This window comes from Magnolia sinica, chromosome 18, assembly GCF_029962835.1.
Source record: "Magnolia sinica isolate HGM2019 chromosome 18, MsV1, whole genome shotgun sequence".
Classification (NCBI taxonomy): domain Eukaryota; kingdom Viridiplantae; phylum Streptophyta; class Magnoliopsida; order Magnoliales; family Magnoliaceae; genus Magnolia; species Magnolia sinica.
The window spans coordinates 29803696-29822982 of record NC_080590.1 but is presented as its reverse complement, the minus strand read 5'-3'; the positions used below and the strand labels follow the sequence as shown (position 1 = coordinate 29822982).

The window sequence follows — 19287 nt, the reverse complement described above, 5'->3', positions numbered from 1 at the left end:
ACGGGCGGGGGTAGGACGCAATCCGCGTCCTCCCACTAGGACCTAGCTAGAGACGGACGGTCCTGTTAGGGGCTTTGTAGGTCCACCATGATGTATGTGTTTTATCTACACCGTCCATCAATTTTTATAGGGTCATTTTGGGGAGTGAGCTCATAGAGGAGGCAGATCTAAGGCTTAAGTGGACCACACCATAGGAAGCCACGGTGATAGTGACGGCCACTGTTGAAAACTTCCTAGGGTCCACCGTGATGTTTATTTGCATCTAACCAGTTCATAGGGTCACACGGACGTGGATGAAGGGAAAACATAAATATTAGCTTGATCCAAAACTTCCGCGGCCTCCAAGACATTTTTAACGGTGGACGTTCAATATCCACTGCTTCCTATGGTGAAGGTCCACTTGAGACTTAGATCTGTTTCATTTTTTGGATTATAGCTAAAATGATCTGTAAAAGTGGATGGACGGCGTGGATAAAAACATACATCACGGTGGACCCTACAGGGCCCCTGACAGAAACGTCCTTCTGTATAGCTAGGTCATGGTGGGGGTAGTACCCAATCCGCGCCCCTAGTGGGAGTAGTACCCATTCCGCGCCCCCAACGGACCATGTTAAATGACCAGGGCCCCACTGCATAGCGAACAACATGGCCCAAAAATCACTATCAAGTCCGAACATATTATCAGTGTGTGAAGTGTGCTAAGGATGCCAAAAAAAGATCACTCCCAATAGACGGTGTTAACTGTCCGTTTGATGGCTATCAAAGGCATGGCGGCAACAAAACGGTTTCAGATTTCATCAAGTAAGCTTACTAACGGTCCAGAAGGTGTGATATTTGGAACTGCAATGGGGCCCACAACTTGGATGGACTGGATTTTCATGCATGTGTGCCACGTCATATATTCATTTCTTACTTCAAGACGAAATAAGGGTGGGCCCACATACTGATATTGCTCCTCGGACAAGAAATACCAAGCGCTGCTGAAGAAATGACACAATTTAATAAAAAAGTAAATGGAAACCTTTCCATGCACTAGTTGCGTATGGACAGGACTAATCTGGACCGTCCGCCACAATTCTAAATCACAGAAATATGTGGTCATAAACTTTTGCGATCAAACCTATCTTCAGGAAATGATCTTCTCCATCAAATTTTGTATTACACTGACTAAATGATGTATCACTATGATTTTTCTCAAAACACCCCATTGAGTGTCGACTGGATCATATGGGCTGTCCAGATAGGTGCTGTGTATGCAAGCGAATCCAAATGCAACTAGGTGCATGGAAATGTCAAATCCAATCTAAAGACAAAACTGATTGAAACCGTAGAGGGTTTTGCTGATAATAGAGCAACCTGCTCTTACATGGACTGTGAAGTCTTATATAGAATAGAAGAGAAGTGATCCAATGGGTCGGATTGACCTAAACTTATTAGTTATAGATCCCATCACCTATTTTCAGGCTGGACCCGACGGGTACTAGTTTTGGATCCAGACCTAGGCCATAGATGGATCAGGTGCACTGGATCAACCAAGTAGACCTGAATGATCGACAGCCCTATCAGTCATCGTGTTATAAAGGTTACAAACACGTTTTTAAAAACAATGATTTTAACTGCAGATTTACCAAGCACCTTTCTTCAGGCTATGATAGAGGATTTAAAATTCAAACATTATTACACATCAGCATTTCAACACCCCACCCCAAAGTGTCATTACTGCTCTCCTCTCTTTTAAATCAAAATCTGGGCTACCAAACATAAATGATGAATTCCATAGGATTGACAATACATTATGCGAAATGCAATAGAAAGAATGCAATATCCAGGTTTGAGTATTCCAGGATTCGGATACCTGTGTCAGAATCCAAATCTATGCTGCTAAACCCCCAATGTAAAACCATTATATTGAAAAAAGAATGGCGTTTTTATTAGTAATAGCCTATTACATAGCACCTGTAGGAGTTTTGTGCTCTCATTGCTGGTCCCAAGCCTGGAGAAAGTGCCTTCTTTTTTGGCCACATGATCTACACGTCCCCACCTGATGCAAGGTTACAATAACATACAGGTGCCAGGTTGCATTGGACACACGTGGGCTAATTCCTGTGTAGTCTCCCCTTTGGGCAAAAAAAAAGAAGGCTTTTCAAAAATTTTAAATCTCCATAGAGTATATGGTGATGGACCCTAGATTGTGCACAGTTTGCTTTGGGTTTTCAGTTTGTATACAAGTGGAGCCCATGGCTAAGTGATCCAACCTTTGACATAATGAAACTTGTCAAAGACTGCCCATTCACTAAAAATCTCCTGGATAATAAAATTCTAGCCTTCAATTGGAGAAAGCACCACTAAAGTATGTATTCAACTGAAAAGGACAAATGATTAATGGGCTAGGATCATCCAGACTCGGAGACATGTATATACTGTGTCTTCAAGGTGAGGGTTCTTATCAATGGTATGGATTTCTGAACAATGGGCAGTTGTGCAAACTGAAAGCCCATGCAAACAGCTAGAAATTCTAGCATCCAGGTTGCACAATATCTCATCTCAATATTCACCACTTTGGCAACCTCACATTGCAAATTGCAGCAAAAATAACAGTAGCGGCAATTTCTGACCTCCAAGGATGAAATCCTGTGTGCTATGGATCTGTGCAATGGTTTTTTCTTGTAAAAGGATCTGCAATCCCTTTTGAAAACCCTTTTCATTAATCAATGACGGTATCTTTATAATTACAACGCTGAGAGAGCTTACAATTCCATTTACCATGAGATGTTCAATGCCCCTTCATTTCTACTCTGAATTAGGAATAGAAGAAAGCTGCTCTTCCAAGATTTTCAGCAGATCATAGTATTCAACAAAAGCAGGCTGTGACTGGCCAGAACAAAAAACGAAAGGAAAAAGGCAGCAGAAATGTAAGAGATGGCTGGTGAGGATTTTTATATATGATAAACAAGCAATTATGATGAGAGAGACGTACCAGGAGAGTCATGCTATATGCTTTCCACAACCTCATATCATGTCGGAATAGATCAAACAAGACCTTTAAAGTAAAAAAATAAACGATCGTCAATTTCTCTACAACCCTTTTCTCATTTGTCTTCAAAATATTTTGTACCATTTTATTCTTCTTCCATTCAACTAGCACTCACTGCCGCTAGTTAGAGAGAGAGACACCCACAAATTCCTAAAACCATGATTCTTTCAAGGGGTTCCATCCATTTAATGGGGTTACAACAAGACGGCTGCCGAAAACATCCGTAAACTACAAGGGGTCATTTGGCAGTGTCAAATCGAGGGATTTGTGAGGATTTGCTGTTTTTTGGGCATTTGGTAGCTAGGAATTGAAGGGATTTGAATTTGAGAGGAATCCAAATCCTCTAAAAAAAGAGCTCTTTTTGAACTCCCACCTCAAAGCTCTGATTTCAAGTCCACTGAATTCCATACAAACTAAAATCCACTCGATTCCACGGGAGTTCAAAACTTCAAATCCACAGTGCCAAATGAGCCCTAATTAAGCTATGGAACATGGACACTCCGGCTTCTAAAGATTTTTCAACTTCAAATGCCTATCCCGCACGTCATCATCCAACTTGAGGAAAAGAAAGACATTTTACTTGTAGCTAGCAGCCTAGCACCAATGTTGTCAAAATCTTTATCATATTGCAAATCGTAATAGGGGTTGAATCGTGTAGAATTGCAAATTGTATCGTAAATCATTAAAAAATTTACGATTTATAAATATAAAAAAAAAGAAAAATATAAATAAATCAGAAAAAAAAATTAAAAACTCAGCAATCATTCTTTTGCCATCAATATGCGCCAAGTAATACCATGATTACCATCACCATGTCATGATAATGTTAAAGGATTTTATATCTTTCCTTTATTTTGTCTTTCCATAAAAACATTTTAGATTAGTCATACATCGATTTGGTGTTTCAACCAGTTAAGAAGTAAGAAATCATTAAAAAAAAAAAAGTTCCATGATTTAACATTGAAGAGAATATATATCATTTAATCTCTATAGAGAACAAAATAAAATAATTTACCTTCTCTAAATTATTCTAAAAGCCCACATAAAATGCAAGCCAAGTGAAGCTTAAAATAGAAGAGAACAAGTATAATTTGAATCATAAATCAGGATTTGAATCGTAAATCATAGGATTCAAATCATAGAATCGTAGGATTCATATAAAAAAGGATAGAAGGTGTGATACAAATTGTTTTTGCTTAAGATTCGACTCAAAATCAAATAGTAAGTCGTGGGATTTTGACAACACTGGCTAGCACTATTTATAGGGAGATGATACTATATAGAGTGAGTTTGCACCGTATTAAGGTGCAGATGAGGCGTATTGCACACATGGACAGTCAAAGCATCAATCTGTATTGATCATCTAGTTCAGTTCAAGCTTCATTGCCCACCAACCAGAATACTCACATATGCCTCTCATACAAGTATTAAGAATCAGTTTCTTGTACTGTATCAGTGACCCTCAAAACCTATACCTATTGGCCGAAAGAGACTGTTTCAATTCCAACAAGTGGGACCATGGCTGGGTGATCCAGAATACCTTAACTGTTGTATGCTGTCATGCATTGACTATTCCCCAAAACACTGATCCATAAGACAATCTTACGCTTTCAATTTGTGGCCAAATAGATGGACGGTTAGAGAGAGAGAGAGAGAGAGACAGTGAGAGGGAGAATAACTGTATATCCAATTGGTCTGGGACCTCTTAACATGAAATGATTCTTGGGAATGGTCCATTCACAGTGAATTAGACCAAACCAAAAGTCAGGATTACTCTCTTTAGGCCTTCTAATTAGTTGATTTTGCACCATTTCAAAAATGGTGGTGACTATTCAACCATTCACATGGCATGGTTGTATGGTAATCCAGATCATCCAAAGAGCTGACACATTTGGGGATGAAGCGTAAGAATTGAATTAGAAGATAATAAAACCATCAAATTTCGCCCTTCAAATTTGGACTACTCACTATTTACTTTTGACCATCTACTTGATAGCCATCAATCGGATAGTAAGGATTGCTTGATCAGTGTGATTTTTGACATGCTCCACCCATAATGAGTTATGAGACCCACAATTTCAATGATCTGTATAGCTGCACATCAGTGCCACATGTCAGCAATATGAGTCACCACCACTTCAAAATGGTGCTAAAGTAACATAGTCCAGCCAGGAAATAGTTAATGGTATGGTAAACTTACCATACTGCAGAGTTCTTTGGGGACCCATCATGATGTGTGCTTAGCATCTAGATGGTGCATTAGGTGTGCACTGTGCCTCACACCATGTAGAAAACATGTCAAAAATCCAGCTATCCAAAACACAGGTGGACCAGACAATATGAAACAAAAACATTCCCAAAATCTCTAAATTCATGTGGTTTTTGCCCACCTGAGTTTTTCATCAACCTGATTTTTTCAACATCCCTTCATCCTGATGCAGCACAGGTAACAAGCAGAATGGATTGCATATACACACCATCGTGGGGCCCAATCATGATTCGACATATTTCTATCTGGGTGTCCTGTCTTCCCTCACTGTCTGTGTTGTGGTCCACGGGAGCTACTGTTTTTCTTCCTTCCTCCTTTTTTAAAAAAAAATAAAAAAAAATCTCTTTTTTGTTTTTCTGGTGCGTGTGTGTGTGTGTGCGCGTGCACGCGTGCCAGGATGTATCAGCCAATATGTGCACAATGCGTACTGGTTTCGACTGATACTTTACACCTTGCTGACATATGAGATTGAGGGGATGGAATCATTATCTGAAGTGAAGCAAGCCAAAGATCTTAAATCAACAAGTGAATGCATCCACCAGAGTTCCATAGTTAACAGAAGCCAGTGATACCTCTGCACGCCTTAAAAGAGTAGCCAGGACCACAATCCATTCTTTAAACTTGACCGCACACATATGTGCCAACAAAAATTCAGCATCCAAGCGACTTTGTAAAGTACCCATTTGAAGCTGCAAACCATGACAAAAATAGGATGATAATTGATGAGTGCCAATATTAAAAATTAGAAATCACAATATATTTTCCCTTATGATCTATATGACCGCTAACACCCTGCACTGCTCGTGACAAACAGGACTTTTATATCTGTATTTAGGAGTAGTTCAAGGTTTTGGATGTGTCTCGATGCATGCCCCAAATCCACATTTCTTTGGATATGTCTGTGAAGTCACTCCATTTTTAACTTCTCGGGAGTTTGGGGTGGTGCGTAAAAGGAACCCAAATGGGAAGAGTGAACAGTTTTTTTTTTTTGCCTTCTCCACTCAAAATAAAATTTTCATTTATTTCAAGCACTACATGAAATGAAATGAAAGAAATACTTTACGGCATGTTTGGATACGGAGAAAGCCATGGAAATACAGGGAAATGGAACTCTGGTGGAATTGGCATTTGATCCCATGAGGGATTTCCTGTGGATTTTGAAATCCACTACACATGTGAGCCCCATATTGATGCATGTGTTTTATCCATACCATCCATCGTATATGCCCTTTACAAGTGACATTCTAGTTATATACGTGTACAAGTGATCGACTTCCGTTGTGAATTTGGTTCATTGATTACAATTTCATGGTCCACCAAACGGGATTTTGCTTAATCCAGTGTTTTTCCCATACTAAGAATTTTATACCATGGCATTTCCAGACATGCAATCATTGCGCAATAATGGTGTTAATCCCATCTAATACAATTCCATGCCATTTAATCCCATGGACCAAACAGGCCCTTAGCCTTCTCCATAGTTTGGATTATCAAGCACAAGATGCAAGGTCACCATTGTGAGAAGAATATTAGATTTTCACTTGCTATCCAAACGAGACACCTAAAAATGGAATTAATATTTGCATAGTGCCTAGGGAAATAATCCTTACATAATGATTGAGATTTCCAATCCCACACCAATGATTCCTCAGTGCAAACATGCGCTCAGTAGATATGTATCAGTGGAGTCTCAGTATTTCATAAGCTGGCAAATAGGGATATGGGCACTACAGATGTGTATCAGTCTCAGTATTTCATAAGCTGGCAAATAGGGAAATGGGCACTGGTAGGTAGTGAATTACACGTATCAGACAATAAAAAGTTAGAATATGGTTGTAAAATAAAAGCATGACAAAATCTGGTGTGCTTGGGGAAAAATAACAAGAAAGCCAACAAAAAATCAGCTATATGATGGTCTTCACATTACTAAAGGCCAGATTAATGCTGTGGTTATGTGACAGGCTACAAAGTGTTTTCCTTCTTTCTCTGTTCTTTTTCCTTTTTTATTTTTTATTTTTGAGCATCACTAGATTTCAACTAACATGTTCAAAGGAATCATGCATAAAAGCAAGGTCATTTAAAGACAACACCTTTTGCCCAATTAGTTCAAGCCCAGATGCAAAATTCTCTAAGCGAGCAGATCCAGATTTTTCTCGCTGAAGATACTCCTGCAATTAGTTGATGGAATCAAAACTCAAATTCCCATGTAGCCGAAAAGTAAACTGAAAAAAAAAAGAAAAAAAAGAAGAAGAAGGATTATACTCTCACCACTAGATCAAATTGAGTTCCCTTTACAAATGCCACAAGCTTGGAAAGTTCCTTTCCTGACATCAAATAGCTAGCATGGCTTTCCAGAATGTTCTTAACAGAAGCAACATGCGCGCTCTGCTCTTTGACTGTAGTACTGCTCTAACAGAAAATTTACTGTAAGAACTTTATCACTTCTGGGGGCTCATCCCTTAGCACCAAAGGTCAAGATAAGAATAGCAAGGGTCCGAGCAGGAAAGTATTTCGTGATTAAATTATTTTTAAAAAGGTATTTAAATGATAAAGAATATGGTATGCAACTAAACCATCCTCAACGCCAAATAGATTCTATCAAATACAAAATCCTTGAATGAAAGACAGATTCTACCTTTTCGAGTCAGAAGGCTGCCGCTTGAAACTAGAGCGGAAAAGGAAATACCCCAATAATCTTGGAGACATTTTATCAGCCTCTGCACTAGCATGTTCATAATCTCTTCCAGATCTAAGCAAGAACCTCACCTGAGAACATGACAACGAATTATCACTTCCTCTTAAGCCTCCAACTAGAAAAGATGGATATGGCTGTATGAAAATGCATACCAGCTCTCCAGCAAGCTCATATAAAGATTCATCAAGTGTTGCCTGCAAGGCATTGAACATTGTGTCAATGACCTAGTTTGTCAAGTGGAAGAAAAATTACCAAAAGAAAAAAGGAAAAAGGAAAAAATTAACTACCCAATATATAATACCGCATGTTTACCTGTAATAACCGCAAAGCACAGTACTGACTCACAGCAGGACCTTCAAGTTTAGCAATCACCTGCCACATTTTGGTTATGAGAAAACCTAAACACTTTAAGCATGATTACCTGAACACTGGATACTTTTTCTGCATCCATATATATATATATATATATATAAAAGATTTGTTTCTTGGTTACTTTTGGTGAAGCATTCCTGATGTGACTAAAAGTGAAGAGCCTTGCTAATCCCACATGCATGTATTGGCCAGTCTGTCAACTTGCCATCACAGGTGACAATCTAGCAAATGTGGTGAATATCCAAAACGTCTATAAGGTGGGCTCAATGCATGACCTGGCCAAAGAATCAGGCCAGTCCACTCGACAGGTGGGCTACAGCATTGTAACAAGTGGATGACCAAAAATAAAACAAAATCAACAACTAGAAAAGCTGAAACCAATTTGTTGCTTCGACAACCGAAGTTCACAATACATATATAAAACTTTTAAATGGCCCTAACTATGAGGAAGCTAATTGATATTAATGTGAAAAACAAAAGAAGCTAATTGATCAAAGGAGATCATGACAAAAGAAGAAACTAATTGATCAAAAGGAGATCATGACAACAGAAGATACTAATTGAATAAAAGAGATATGTCAATAGTTCAATGCACATTATGATTGAAAAGTCAAAAGTACGGTCATGTTGAACTTGAAGCTTCCCTTGCAATCTCCACTTTAACCAATGATGCCGAGACAGATGCAATGGATATGATGTGAAGCTACAAGAAATTCATAGTGGGATTCAAATCCAAGAAAGAACTTCAAAGATGAACTTGAAGTGTAGAGATTTGAACATGAACAGTTTAGATGATCGGGTTCGACCACAACAAGGTCCAACTCTTCTCAATTGATCCAAAGCTGGTAAAGAAAAACTGAAGGAAAATAGGAAAAAGAGGAATATCTATGGTGGAGCACGCCAAACCTAAGGGACACTCCCAAAGGTAGTCCACAAGTCACTATACCATATGATGCAAGCAGAATCCCAATCACATGACCCCACTTGATCACATGTCTTTAGATCTGGAGTCCCAAGCCATATCAGGCCCTGTTCAACCCCTAATGTAAACTACAAAACCCTATATTTACTCTTGCAATAAAAGAAAAAGGAATAACAGGAAAAAGAAAAGAAATCTGAAGACACTTAGATCTATTCATCCAACCAAATAATCCCTTAAGAGCTCAAACATGCAACCTTAAAAATTTGTAGACTTGTGTGTCTATGCTCAAGCCACCCGAGGAAACTGATCTGTGTCAAATCTATTGGTTGGGAGCATTTAGCATTCCTAATCTGTGTTGGGATCTACTGTTGAAAATGATCTGTGCTTCAGATATGCTACTGAGACATTATATTCCAGATCTGTGTTTTTGAGAACCACTGATTGAGGACATTTGGTGTCCAAGATCAATGTTCCAAATCTGTTTCACATTCCAGGTCCATGCTCAAATCTGTTTATTGGAGATATTTTCTACTACCGATCTTTGTTCCAGATCTGTTGACTGGAGAAATTTTGTATTTCATATCTTTGTTTTGGATTTGTTCAATGAAGACATTTTGTATTTCATATTTGTGTTTTGGATCTGTTGACTGGAGACATTTTGTGTTTCCAATCTGTATTTCGGATCAGTTGACTGAACAGATTTGTGTTTCAGATATGTATTTCAAATCTGTGATTGGAGATGTTCGATATTCTAGATCTGTGCTACGGATCTGCCCTTGGGAATGTCCAACACTTCAGCTCTGTTTCCCGGATCTGTATTGCAGATTTACCATTGGAAGCATCCCCCATTCCTGATCTGTGATCAGATCTGCTGTTGGACATGTCCCATGTTCCAGCACCATGTTGCAGATTTACCATTGGAAGCATGGTATTAAAAAACGGCTACACAATAGCAATATCGGCTGTCATGTCAAGGAAACATTCACCCCCATTACATGATATGGGGGTGAATTGGTCTGTTATGAGATAAAAAGGGGACAAGTCGGCTTGTACCAGCCAATACAGGCCGATACACCGATTACAGATGAATACAACCATAAAGTGCCCATTTTGAAAAAAATCTATTTTCAGAATTTTCCTCATATTTTCCACTTTTTTCTTCATTTCAACCATAAAGGAAGCTTAGAAACTAATTTTAAATTTGATTTAGGCCTATTTTGAGGATCAAAACACAAAATATAGAGTAGGAATGAATGAATTGAAGCAGAGTGGACCATTTTGGGAAATATTTGAATAAGGGCGAATCATCACATTTTTTTCTCTTTCAAATTCTGATCTTTGTTCTGTTGTATTTATATGTAATGGGCCATAATCCACTAAATCATGTTAGATTTGTGTTCGATTTGGGCCTATTTGGTTGACTGTCAGTAGGTCAAGCAAACAGTGCAGGAAAGGTAGCATCCTTACCAAAGAATGGCCCATACACCATCAAATGCATGTCCCAAAAAAAAAAAACACAAATTTTGTTACAGGGCTGTATCGGTCGATGCGCCAGCCAATACTGTTACAATAATACCTTGATTGGAAGAACCTTTTATTATAGATCTGCGATCGGATCAGCAGTTGGACAAGACCATGTTCCAGTTCTGCAATGCCGATCTACCATTGGAAGCAGCCCGCATTATGAATATGTCTTCAGATCTCTCATAGAAACAATCTATCTTACGGATCTACTATTTCCGGTGGGATCTGGACAGAGATATGTCACATTCGATCTAGGTTTTATATGTTGTCTCTTATCTGTTACATTCTACTTGGCTATAAAGGAATTGTATGTTTACGATAAGTGACTTCCTCTAGTCATGAAATGGCAGCCGAAAACCAAAATGAGAAGACAACCATGAAACAAATAAAAGTAATGTCCACAAAACAAATGAATCAACTGAATAAACATTTTGCAGAGCATAGTGTCGTTATGGAAGGTCAGATGGCCACTATGGAGGAAAACAATAAAAGAAATAACTCGAAGCCCAGACGTCTAACAATAACCCTGAAGGAATTATGAATTTGAGGAATGTCTCCCCGAGACAACCCGAGTTGAATGATGGAAACCTCGAAGGTGAACATAAATTGTACCTAGGGATCCAACAGCCTCGCCATCCTAGACAGGGTGCGAGGGCACCTAGTCCTCTCAACATATTTATCCAACTCATCCTATGAGAGAACAAAACTTTCACGCTAAAGATCCAACCAAGCACATAAATATTGAGATTAAATATTATGATGATAATCTGAATTGAAGCATTTTATACAAATGGTTGAGGTCAATGGAAAGTTACTGCCGATGGTAAGAGATGTGTGAAGCCTTTAAGCAGGTTTCATAGCATTGAAACTCAAATGGGCTGGCTCAAGACTGGTTATTTTCAGTCAAAACTAACTACTATTGTAATGGCCTTCCACACCCCCCCCCCCCCCCCCCTGTTGACAGTTGAAGCAAGGCGAAGATAAGGATGAATCAAGATTCCTACCTATGGAGTCTGGACTATGAGACCATCTCATTCCAGGAACTCGTTTCCATGAGTCGGGATAATCTGATCATTTAGTATACACAACAGTGAGTATATACAACGGTACTATGAATTGACAATCCGTTCTGAACTTGTGGAGAAGGCCAAGCAGCAGATAGCGCATTACTGCAATAAACTACAGTCAGATATCTAGAGAGTTTTTTTTTTTTTTTTACCTTTTTTCTTAAGGCGAGCTAAAAAGCTCAAATATCCAAACAAAAGCAGGGTGATGAGAGCTCAGCAACAAACAACTGAGAAAATGGCCCATAAGGACCTACAAAGGAAAGACAATTACAACCAAAGAAGGCCTTCAATATCAATGCCCATGAGATAGCCCAATTCTGACCCTCCCAAAGAGTTCCTCCCAAGATCTAGAAACATTGGGGAAAGTTCTGTTGCTCTGCTCTTTACAGATCACCCATAAGGTTAGCTGTGTAGCAAAGCCTCCAAAGAGAGCCCCTTCTCTTCCCTTCACACGTGCCAATCCAGGCCCCAGAAAAAGCTACAAAAACCACCCCCAAATACCAGATACCAACTCACAGTGCATGAATAAATGATCAATCGTTTTGCTTCCATAGGTAAAAGATGCAAGCATTGGGAATTATCAAGTTCCTGCTTCTCAAGTGGTTTATGGTTACACCCCATCTCTCCTGAGAAGCCAGCAGAAAGCAATCACCCTTGGTGGGACAGATTTTCCATATGGACTTCAAATATGCATAACGAATCACCCAAAATGGGCCCCATATGACTAGCATAGAAGGATTTGACCAAGAATTTTCCATCACTGCTAAGAAGTAAGGACCATCTCCAAGAGTCTCTAAGTCTGCACTATCCGCCCAGGAGAGAGCCCTTCAAAATTTTGGAAGCCATAATCCTTGACTACCAGTGCCACAAAAAAACAAAAAAAACAAAAAAAAAAAAAAACACTGAGAGACCTTGTTGCCAGCGTCCACTACCACCAAGAAAAGACACAGATACACTTGGGGAAGTGAAAATGACCCATGCCTTGCATCCTCCCAAAATCTCAACCAAGAACCATCCCCAAGATGCTGATTACTGCCTTGACAAACTCCTCTTTCACATTGGAAATCACCTTCCCAATGTGAGAGGCCCTATAAAGTGAAGAAGACTTTAGGGAACTAACCACCTTGTTCCCAGTACTTACTAACTACCACTCGCCTCCGAAAGCCTCCATCCTCAAGCGTAATATTAATACACTAGACTAATTGAATTCCTGCTCCTCCGTTTTTACTATCACTTGCCTCCAAAAGTCTTCATCCACTTTTCCGAAACACCAAATTTCACTAGAAGTGCGATATTCACACACTTCCATGATCAAATTCCTAATCCTCCCATGCTTTTCGGCATGCATTTGTTAAACGGTGCTGATGAAACATACCAGATGGTGTGGGAAGTCCAGAAGCAAAATAAAATAATGATAGTCACATGCAGCAGTTTCCAAGTTGGTCGTACCCACTTTCCCACCCTACAATGATTATCTCCACAACTTGCATGATTGTGCCACATGTGGAGGATCACCAGTGTCCATCTGTGATCAGCAACGATGATACCCATGGGATGCATGCACTATTAGTCCTAAGTCCAAAAGAGACAATGCCAATAACAATAACTCTTGCTACCAATGTAAAGGTAATGGACATCTCATGACAGTGTGTCCTTCCAAAAGTCTTAACTACTGTGACCTCACAAAGAAGAGTTGGAGAATGAAAAAAATAAAGACAAATAAAGTTGTCAAGAAGGATCACAATAAAGGTGTGAATGGAATCAAACGCAAAGGAATCTGCCTTGTGCTTATAACCCAACAAATTGTGCCAGCTCCTAGAGTGGAGAAAGATGAGATTTGGCTGCACAGGTATTTTTTTCATACCTTAAAAACATGTGAAAGAAAGATAATGAAGATCGTCATTGACAATGACAGCAACCTGAACATTGTCTCGCAGAAAACAGTCAATTAGATGCAGCTGCGAGCAGAGAGGTAACCCAAAGGTCACAACTTCATTGGCTGACTGGAATAGGAGATGGGTTTACACAAGTGATGCATCAATGTTTGGTGATTTTTCTTTTTTTACGAATTGATGTGACGCAGGGCTGAATCGATGTTTGGTGACTTATAAATGAAAGGGCATTTTCACACCGGGCTTGAGTGGGGTGGCATGTGGGATGCGGGGGCACACTTAGGGTGGGCAGCCCGTGTGAGGATGGTGGCTCGTGTGAGGCGGAACCCTTGTGATATGGGGCCCGCGAGGAGGGTTCGGCTGAGGACTTAACCCATGGATGTGGGGCCTGGGAATATCAGTTATTGGAGGCACTATTTGGTAAAATCCAATTCTTTTCAAATTCTGCAGTAAAAATCCCTTTTAAAAATGACCTGTATACAATGAATTATTACAGATTTTCAATAGTTTTGGTGTTAATATAACAATAATTTTGTGATAAAATTAAAGTCTATCAAGATTTTGAAAATCTCACGACAATATCGCTTGATTGATTTTTAGTGAAAATTTTGCAAAATTTTCAAAATCTCAGGTAGAATTAGCATAATTATGACCACGAGGATTGAGCTGCCAAATGAGATTATCCTCATTCCTCGGCTGGGGTTCTGGAAGATAGGATTATGCAGTCAAAAAAAAAAAGTCTTCTGAAGCCAAATGCTCTTGCGATATTTGTTACCATGGCTCTTTTTAGAGAGAGAGAGAGAGAGAGAGAGAGAGAGAGAGAGAGAGAGAGAGAGAGAGAGAGAGAGAACATAAATTTTATTAGAAAGCCCACTGAAGCAAACGCAAGACTGGAAAAGAAAACATTGAAGGAAAGATGATAATTGAGGGGGCCATGCAATTCAGGATACCTAAACGAGTTACAAGAACTCTAAAATGACTATTAAGAATTAAATATGAGAGAAGTTAATGTAAATCTTACTAGTATATAGCAAGCAGCAGTCTGGTACCATCTTCGTTGGAAGCACTCTTCGAACAACCTGGAGATAAAAATAATAATAATAAAATTACAAGAGCAATACTTCAACATAATCAAAATGCAAACTTTGTTTTTTTGGGTGGATAACGAAACTTCTATTAAACAAGAAGAAAATCTAATGCAATAGAAAAGAAGTCCCAATATATATCATGCTCCATTGCACCCTTATATTGCAAGGGAAAAATCAAACCAGTTGGGAACTTCCGAGATTGAGAAAAGTGAAATGTTTACCCTAACGCCAGTTCCCTTGATTTTGTCAATAATGACACCCAAATTCCGAGGCTCTAAGACCCTTGTTTGATACCCAAGTGAACACCTTCAAGTTCCCTCAACAGTCCATAATTGATGGCCCTTAGGAGTTGGAGAAAATCCAGAGCCTTGGTGAAGATCCTTGGTTTTATCATCAATATAATCAATAACCCTTGCCAAACCTAAAAATACATTTGATACTACCCTACTCATCTTTTATACCTCCTATTGGTGTTGCGTGCCATGAAAAACCAATGTTGACTATGATCATGGGTCTAGAAGACCACTTGTGTTTGGTATACCATGGATGCCATAATTAATATGTGGGAAAGTTTAACTATTTATGATTATGTGGGTTAAAGCGAGGGATTCCTCTGTTTGGCCTTGGGAAAGATGAGTTTGGATACAATGGCCACTGACTAAAGGAGACTTGTTATTCATAAATCTCAGATGTCCAAGACCACTGTAGCAGGATTGGGCAATTGTGATCATGTTCCTAATCATTTAGTGTTGGGAACCAACTATGAGTTGCGATGGACTGTCCCGACCACTGGACTCTCAGTGCCTCGTGCCACCCCTAATGAGAGTGTGAGTGTTCACTATTTTTGTGAGTTCTTGTGTTTAGGCTTGACTGGACACTTGCATTGGAGGATTGCATCAAGTCTTTGATATGGGGATCATGAAAGAGCTTTGGCTAATCCTAGACCTAAGGTCATGTTGGGACTTCATGGTCCTAGTGTTTTGTGCTTTGGCCTACCCTGTGAGGTTATGTTTGAGCATGACATATGAGTGTTGCTGGGTGTATCTCATTAGGATGTGGCTGAAGCCACATGCTCCAACATGGGACCACTAGTTCACCCAGGAACTCTTTTGCAACTTAGATCTTGACAATCAAACTATCCCATCAAGTGGTTTTCTAACCGAATCCGACGCTTAAAAGGTTTTGGATGTTTTCTAAAAGTTTTTTAACTGCTGATTTTTTGCTCTTACCATTAAAATGGTTTTGTTGGACTCAATGGACATCAAATGGTTAAGATCTTGAGGTTCATCTCTTAGGCCAACATGGGATTATGGTGGATGAGCCATGGTTCAAAATCACACTTTTAATTATTTGAAACAACAAGGCCTATTATTTGCACATACTTTCCAGACAGGGATATAAGTTACATGTACCTCTAGGTAGGGATAAATTATGTCTATGCATCTAGAGAATTATACCATGACAAACCAAGAAGGCATTACACATGAGAAGATCGGTGTAATTCAATTTGAACATTAATGGAAGTTTTGACACCATAACAAAAAAATAAGTGCGCAAGTAGGTGGAGCTCATCTAAACATGCGCACATAACACAGTGTGTTTCTAGAAAGATAGTTGGATGTTCAACCATTTGAGGTATCTTACCAAGCTACTTCCTCTCTTGCAATTTCCAAGGAATAAAAAAGTTCAAGATTCCTATGAAATGGTGGGGTAGTGTGAAACATTAGACTACAAAAAAAATCTGTCAACTAAATTACTCTCTTTGCTATATATATATATATATATTATCAATAATGAAAGATTTTATTAAAAGAGGGCCTGAAAGGTCAAACACAAGAGGCCGAAAGGTTAGAACAAACAGAACCGATCAAATAGAGAAACCATTCCCATTGGTAGAAAGAGAGGAACTCGAAGACTCTACCCAAGAGCAAACAAGGTATTTGATCTATAAATAACTGCAGAGCTCAGCACACAGATTCCACTGAAAGTGCAATTGTTCCTTTCCCTCCATATGGCCTAAGGGCAGCTATGAAACAACATTCCCAAAATCTTTCGCACTTCTTGCGAGAATGGTGAATGTTCTGGGCTTCAAACAACTGTTGGATGGATTTAGGCATGGAACACACAATATTGAACGAAGGATCCAAGCCCAGACACTAGCTTCCTTTAGGCATAAACAGCACACATTCACGATAATCATATTGCGAGAACGTAGGTGATCCACCATGAGGATGCTATCACAGCTGCCAACCCATGCGAAGGCAACAACCCTAGGAGGGGCTTTCGATTTCCAAATCCAACCCATCAGGGCAGTGAGAAGCAGTAAGAGGGCCATCTTTGTGACCATCAAGCTGATCAAAAGCGCTTGGATGGATCCCACTTCCTCAACAAGACATCTTCTTTCAACATGTCAATGACCACTAAAAGCAGGTTCATCAAGTAGAGAAAATCATCATCTCTTCCTTAGTTAGGTTTCCAATCTCTAATAGCTGCACTCCTTTTTTTTTTACTTCATCTGTTTCACGTTTCTGGCTAACTACTGTAATAATTGTTATATTCTAAATGAGATTATAGAATCATGCATCCATTTCTTGCATCATTTCCTGCACTGGATACTTGATCCGGTAACTACCCTTTGAACTCTCTCTACTATCTTTCTTTGACCTGATTTGATCCAACAGGACATCGAGTTGAGTTGGTTTTCAACTTTGTGAAATGTGATTTATAATTTTATATACAGTGCAAGACACTCAGTGGTAAACAATTGCCATTAATTTAACAAATAGTTCATTAATAACACATCTTGACATTATGCTTCACATGAGATTCATAGAATTAAATTACGGAAACATACTCTGTTGATCTTCCAGCAGCGGAGAACAAATCCGCCCAATGTCGCCCATCAGTTTTCCTCGCAACACTTACGACTACATCAAGGTATTCAGGAAAATTTCTGATTAAATCACAGGTTTTCTCCAAAAGAGAGATATTTGCAGACTCTTCTGGAATTGAAGCCTGGTTCTTGTTTGCATTTTGCCTGTAATGAGACCTCGTCACATTTTAGATTATGAAAAGCAGAAAATCAACACAAGGACCAAAGTCATCACATTTTTATTATGAAAAGCGTAAAATCAACAAGTGAAAGACCCAAATAAAATATCTCAAAATTCAATGAATCCTCTCATTCATATATTATATATATGTGAGGATGGACTACTAACCCTATTGATCATGCTTAAGTCAATATAATCATTGAAACTAACATGTTACCACACTAGATAGTTTATGCCAGTAGTCCCTTATATTCTACAAACCAAAATAGATAGGTTATGCCAAAATATTACAAGAAGTCAAGACCAAATCAATTGGTAAGAAAGCCCCTCATGAAGATAGTCACATCCAGTTGGAAATGAATCTTGTCAAATCTCATCAATGGGGAAATGAAAGAGTCAATGAAAATGAAGGGGGGAGCTTTTCTACAACACAAGACAAACTCGACAGAAATGGAAACTTTTTTAAAGTAATGAGTATTGACTTCTCGCTGGCATGGAGGAGAAGATTGACAGAGGAGTGACATCTTCTGCACCGGAGTTGACAGAAACGCCGTGCGGCAAAAAAGTGTCTTCTTATTGATTGATGGTGTGAACTCAAAATAGTGTCAACGAAATTCACCATCAAGTTACAATTGAAGCAGAACAACACTCTTAAAGTCTAAAACCCAGAAGCATGCATAGATTTCTAGAGGCAGCAAGGTAGGCCTCAACTCCAGCATTCTTCAATTTTATTTTTTATTTTTATCAGGAAGCACTTGGAGGATGAACCATGGCTGGTGAAGCCATGGCTTTATAAGGAGGAAAATTATTCAACTCATGAGAATGCTTACACATTCAAATCCGGGGGCACATTGAATCTCGCATGGCCACAAGTGACTTCAACAAGTGAAGAGAAGAAGGCCAGCTATCTGATTTGTCAACTCAAAGAACCAAAAATTGCAAAGGATGCAGATCCAACAAACATAGGTTGCAATGCAAGTTTTGCACACTGAAAGAGGACTGTGTTTAGCTGAGTTAGACAATGTTGAACTACTCCCAGCAAGGCAGAACTGGTGCAGCCATAGGCCCTGCACAAACCACAAAAGAAGCCAGGAAATTTGCAAAAGAGGAAAGGAGAGGAAAATAACCCAAATTGCAGGGATTAGATAAGTTTCTGTGATGTTACAATGAGTCGATGACAATCATAACACCATGCAGACCATCCCAAAAGATAGATCATATGAGTTTTCTAGGTCTACTTTTGGAACAAAGTAAGCTAGATCTCTCCAGTATCTTACTTAACAAGTCTTTAAGTAGGTGGGAGACTAGAAGATAGGAAGAACTTGAAACCTCAACCCATGTTTGAGGAAGGGCTGAAGGCACTGAAGGTAA

At 39.1% G+C, this 19287-nt stretch overlaps 1 protein-coding gene across 6 annotated transcripts in view; it reads right to left on the bottom strand.

Annotated features, from left to right (window-relative positions):
* Positions 1–1782: 1782 nt before the first annotated feature.
* The window catches only part of LOC131233336 (uncharacterized), a 57901-nt gene continuing 40396 nt past the window's right edge, over positions 1783–19287 (bottom strand). For 4 of the 6 annotated variants that reach the window (XM_058230017.1, XM_058230016.1, XM_058230019.1 and 1 more), the window contains 10 exons: positions 17718–17900; positions 14797–14854; positions 8311–8370; positions 8151–8192; positions 7939–8069; positions 7572–7707; positions 7394–7471; positions 5876–5992; positions 2978–3040; positions 1783–2871 (listed from right to left, as the gene is read on the bottom strand). In XM_058230017.1, coding sequence (XP_058086000.1) covers positions 2791–2871; positions 2978–3040; positions 5876–5992; positions 7394–7471; positions 7572–7707; positions 7939–8069; positions 8151–8192; positions 8311–8370; positions 14797–14854; positions 17718–17900 — 949 coding nt within the window. In that variant the 3' untranslated portion in view covers positions 1783–2790. Of the gene's footprint in view, positions 2872–2977; positions 3041–5002; positions 5129–5875; positions 5993–7393; positions 7472–7571; positions 7708–7938; positions 8070–8150; positions 8193–8310; positions 8371–8519; positions 8684–14796; positions 14855–17717; positions 17901–19287 lie in introns of those variants that run through there. The other 2 variants (XR_009165180.1, XM_058230020.1) reach the window with 2 other exon arrangements.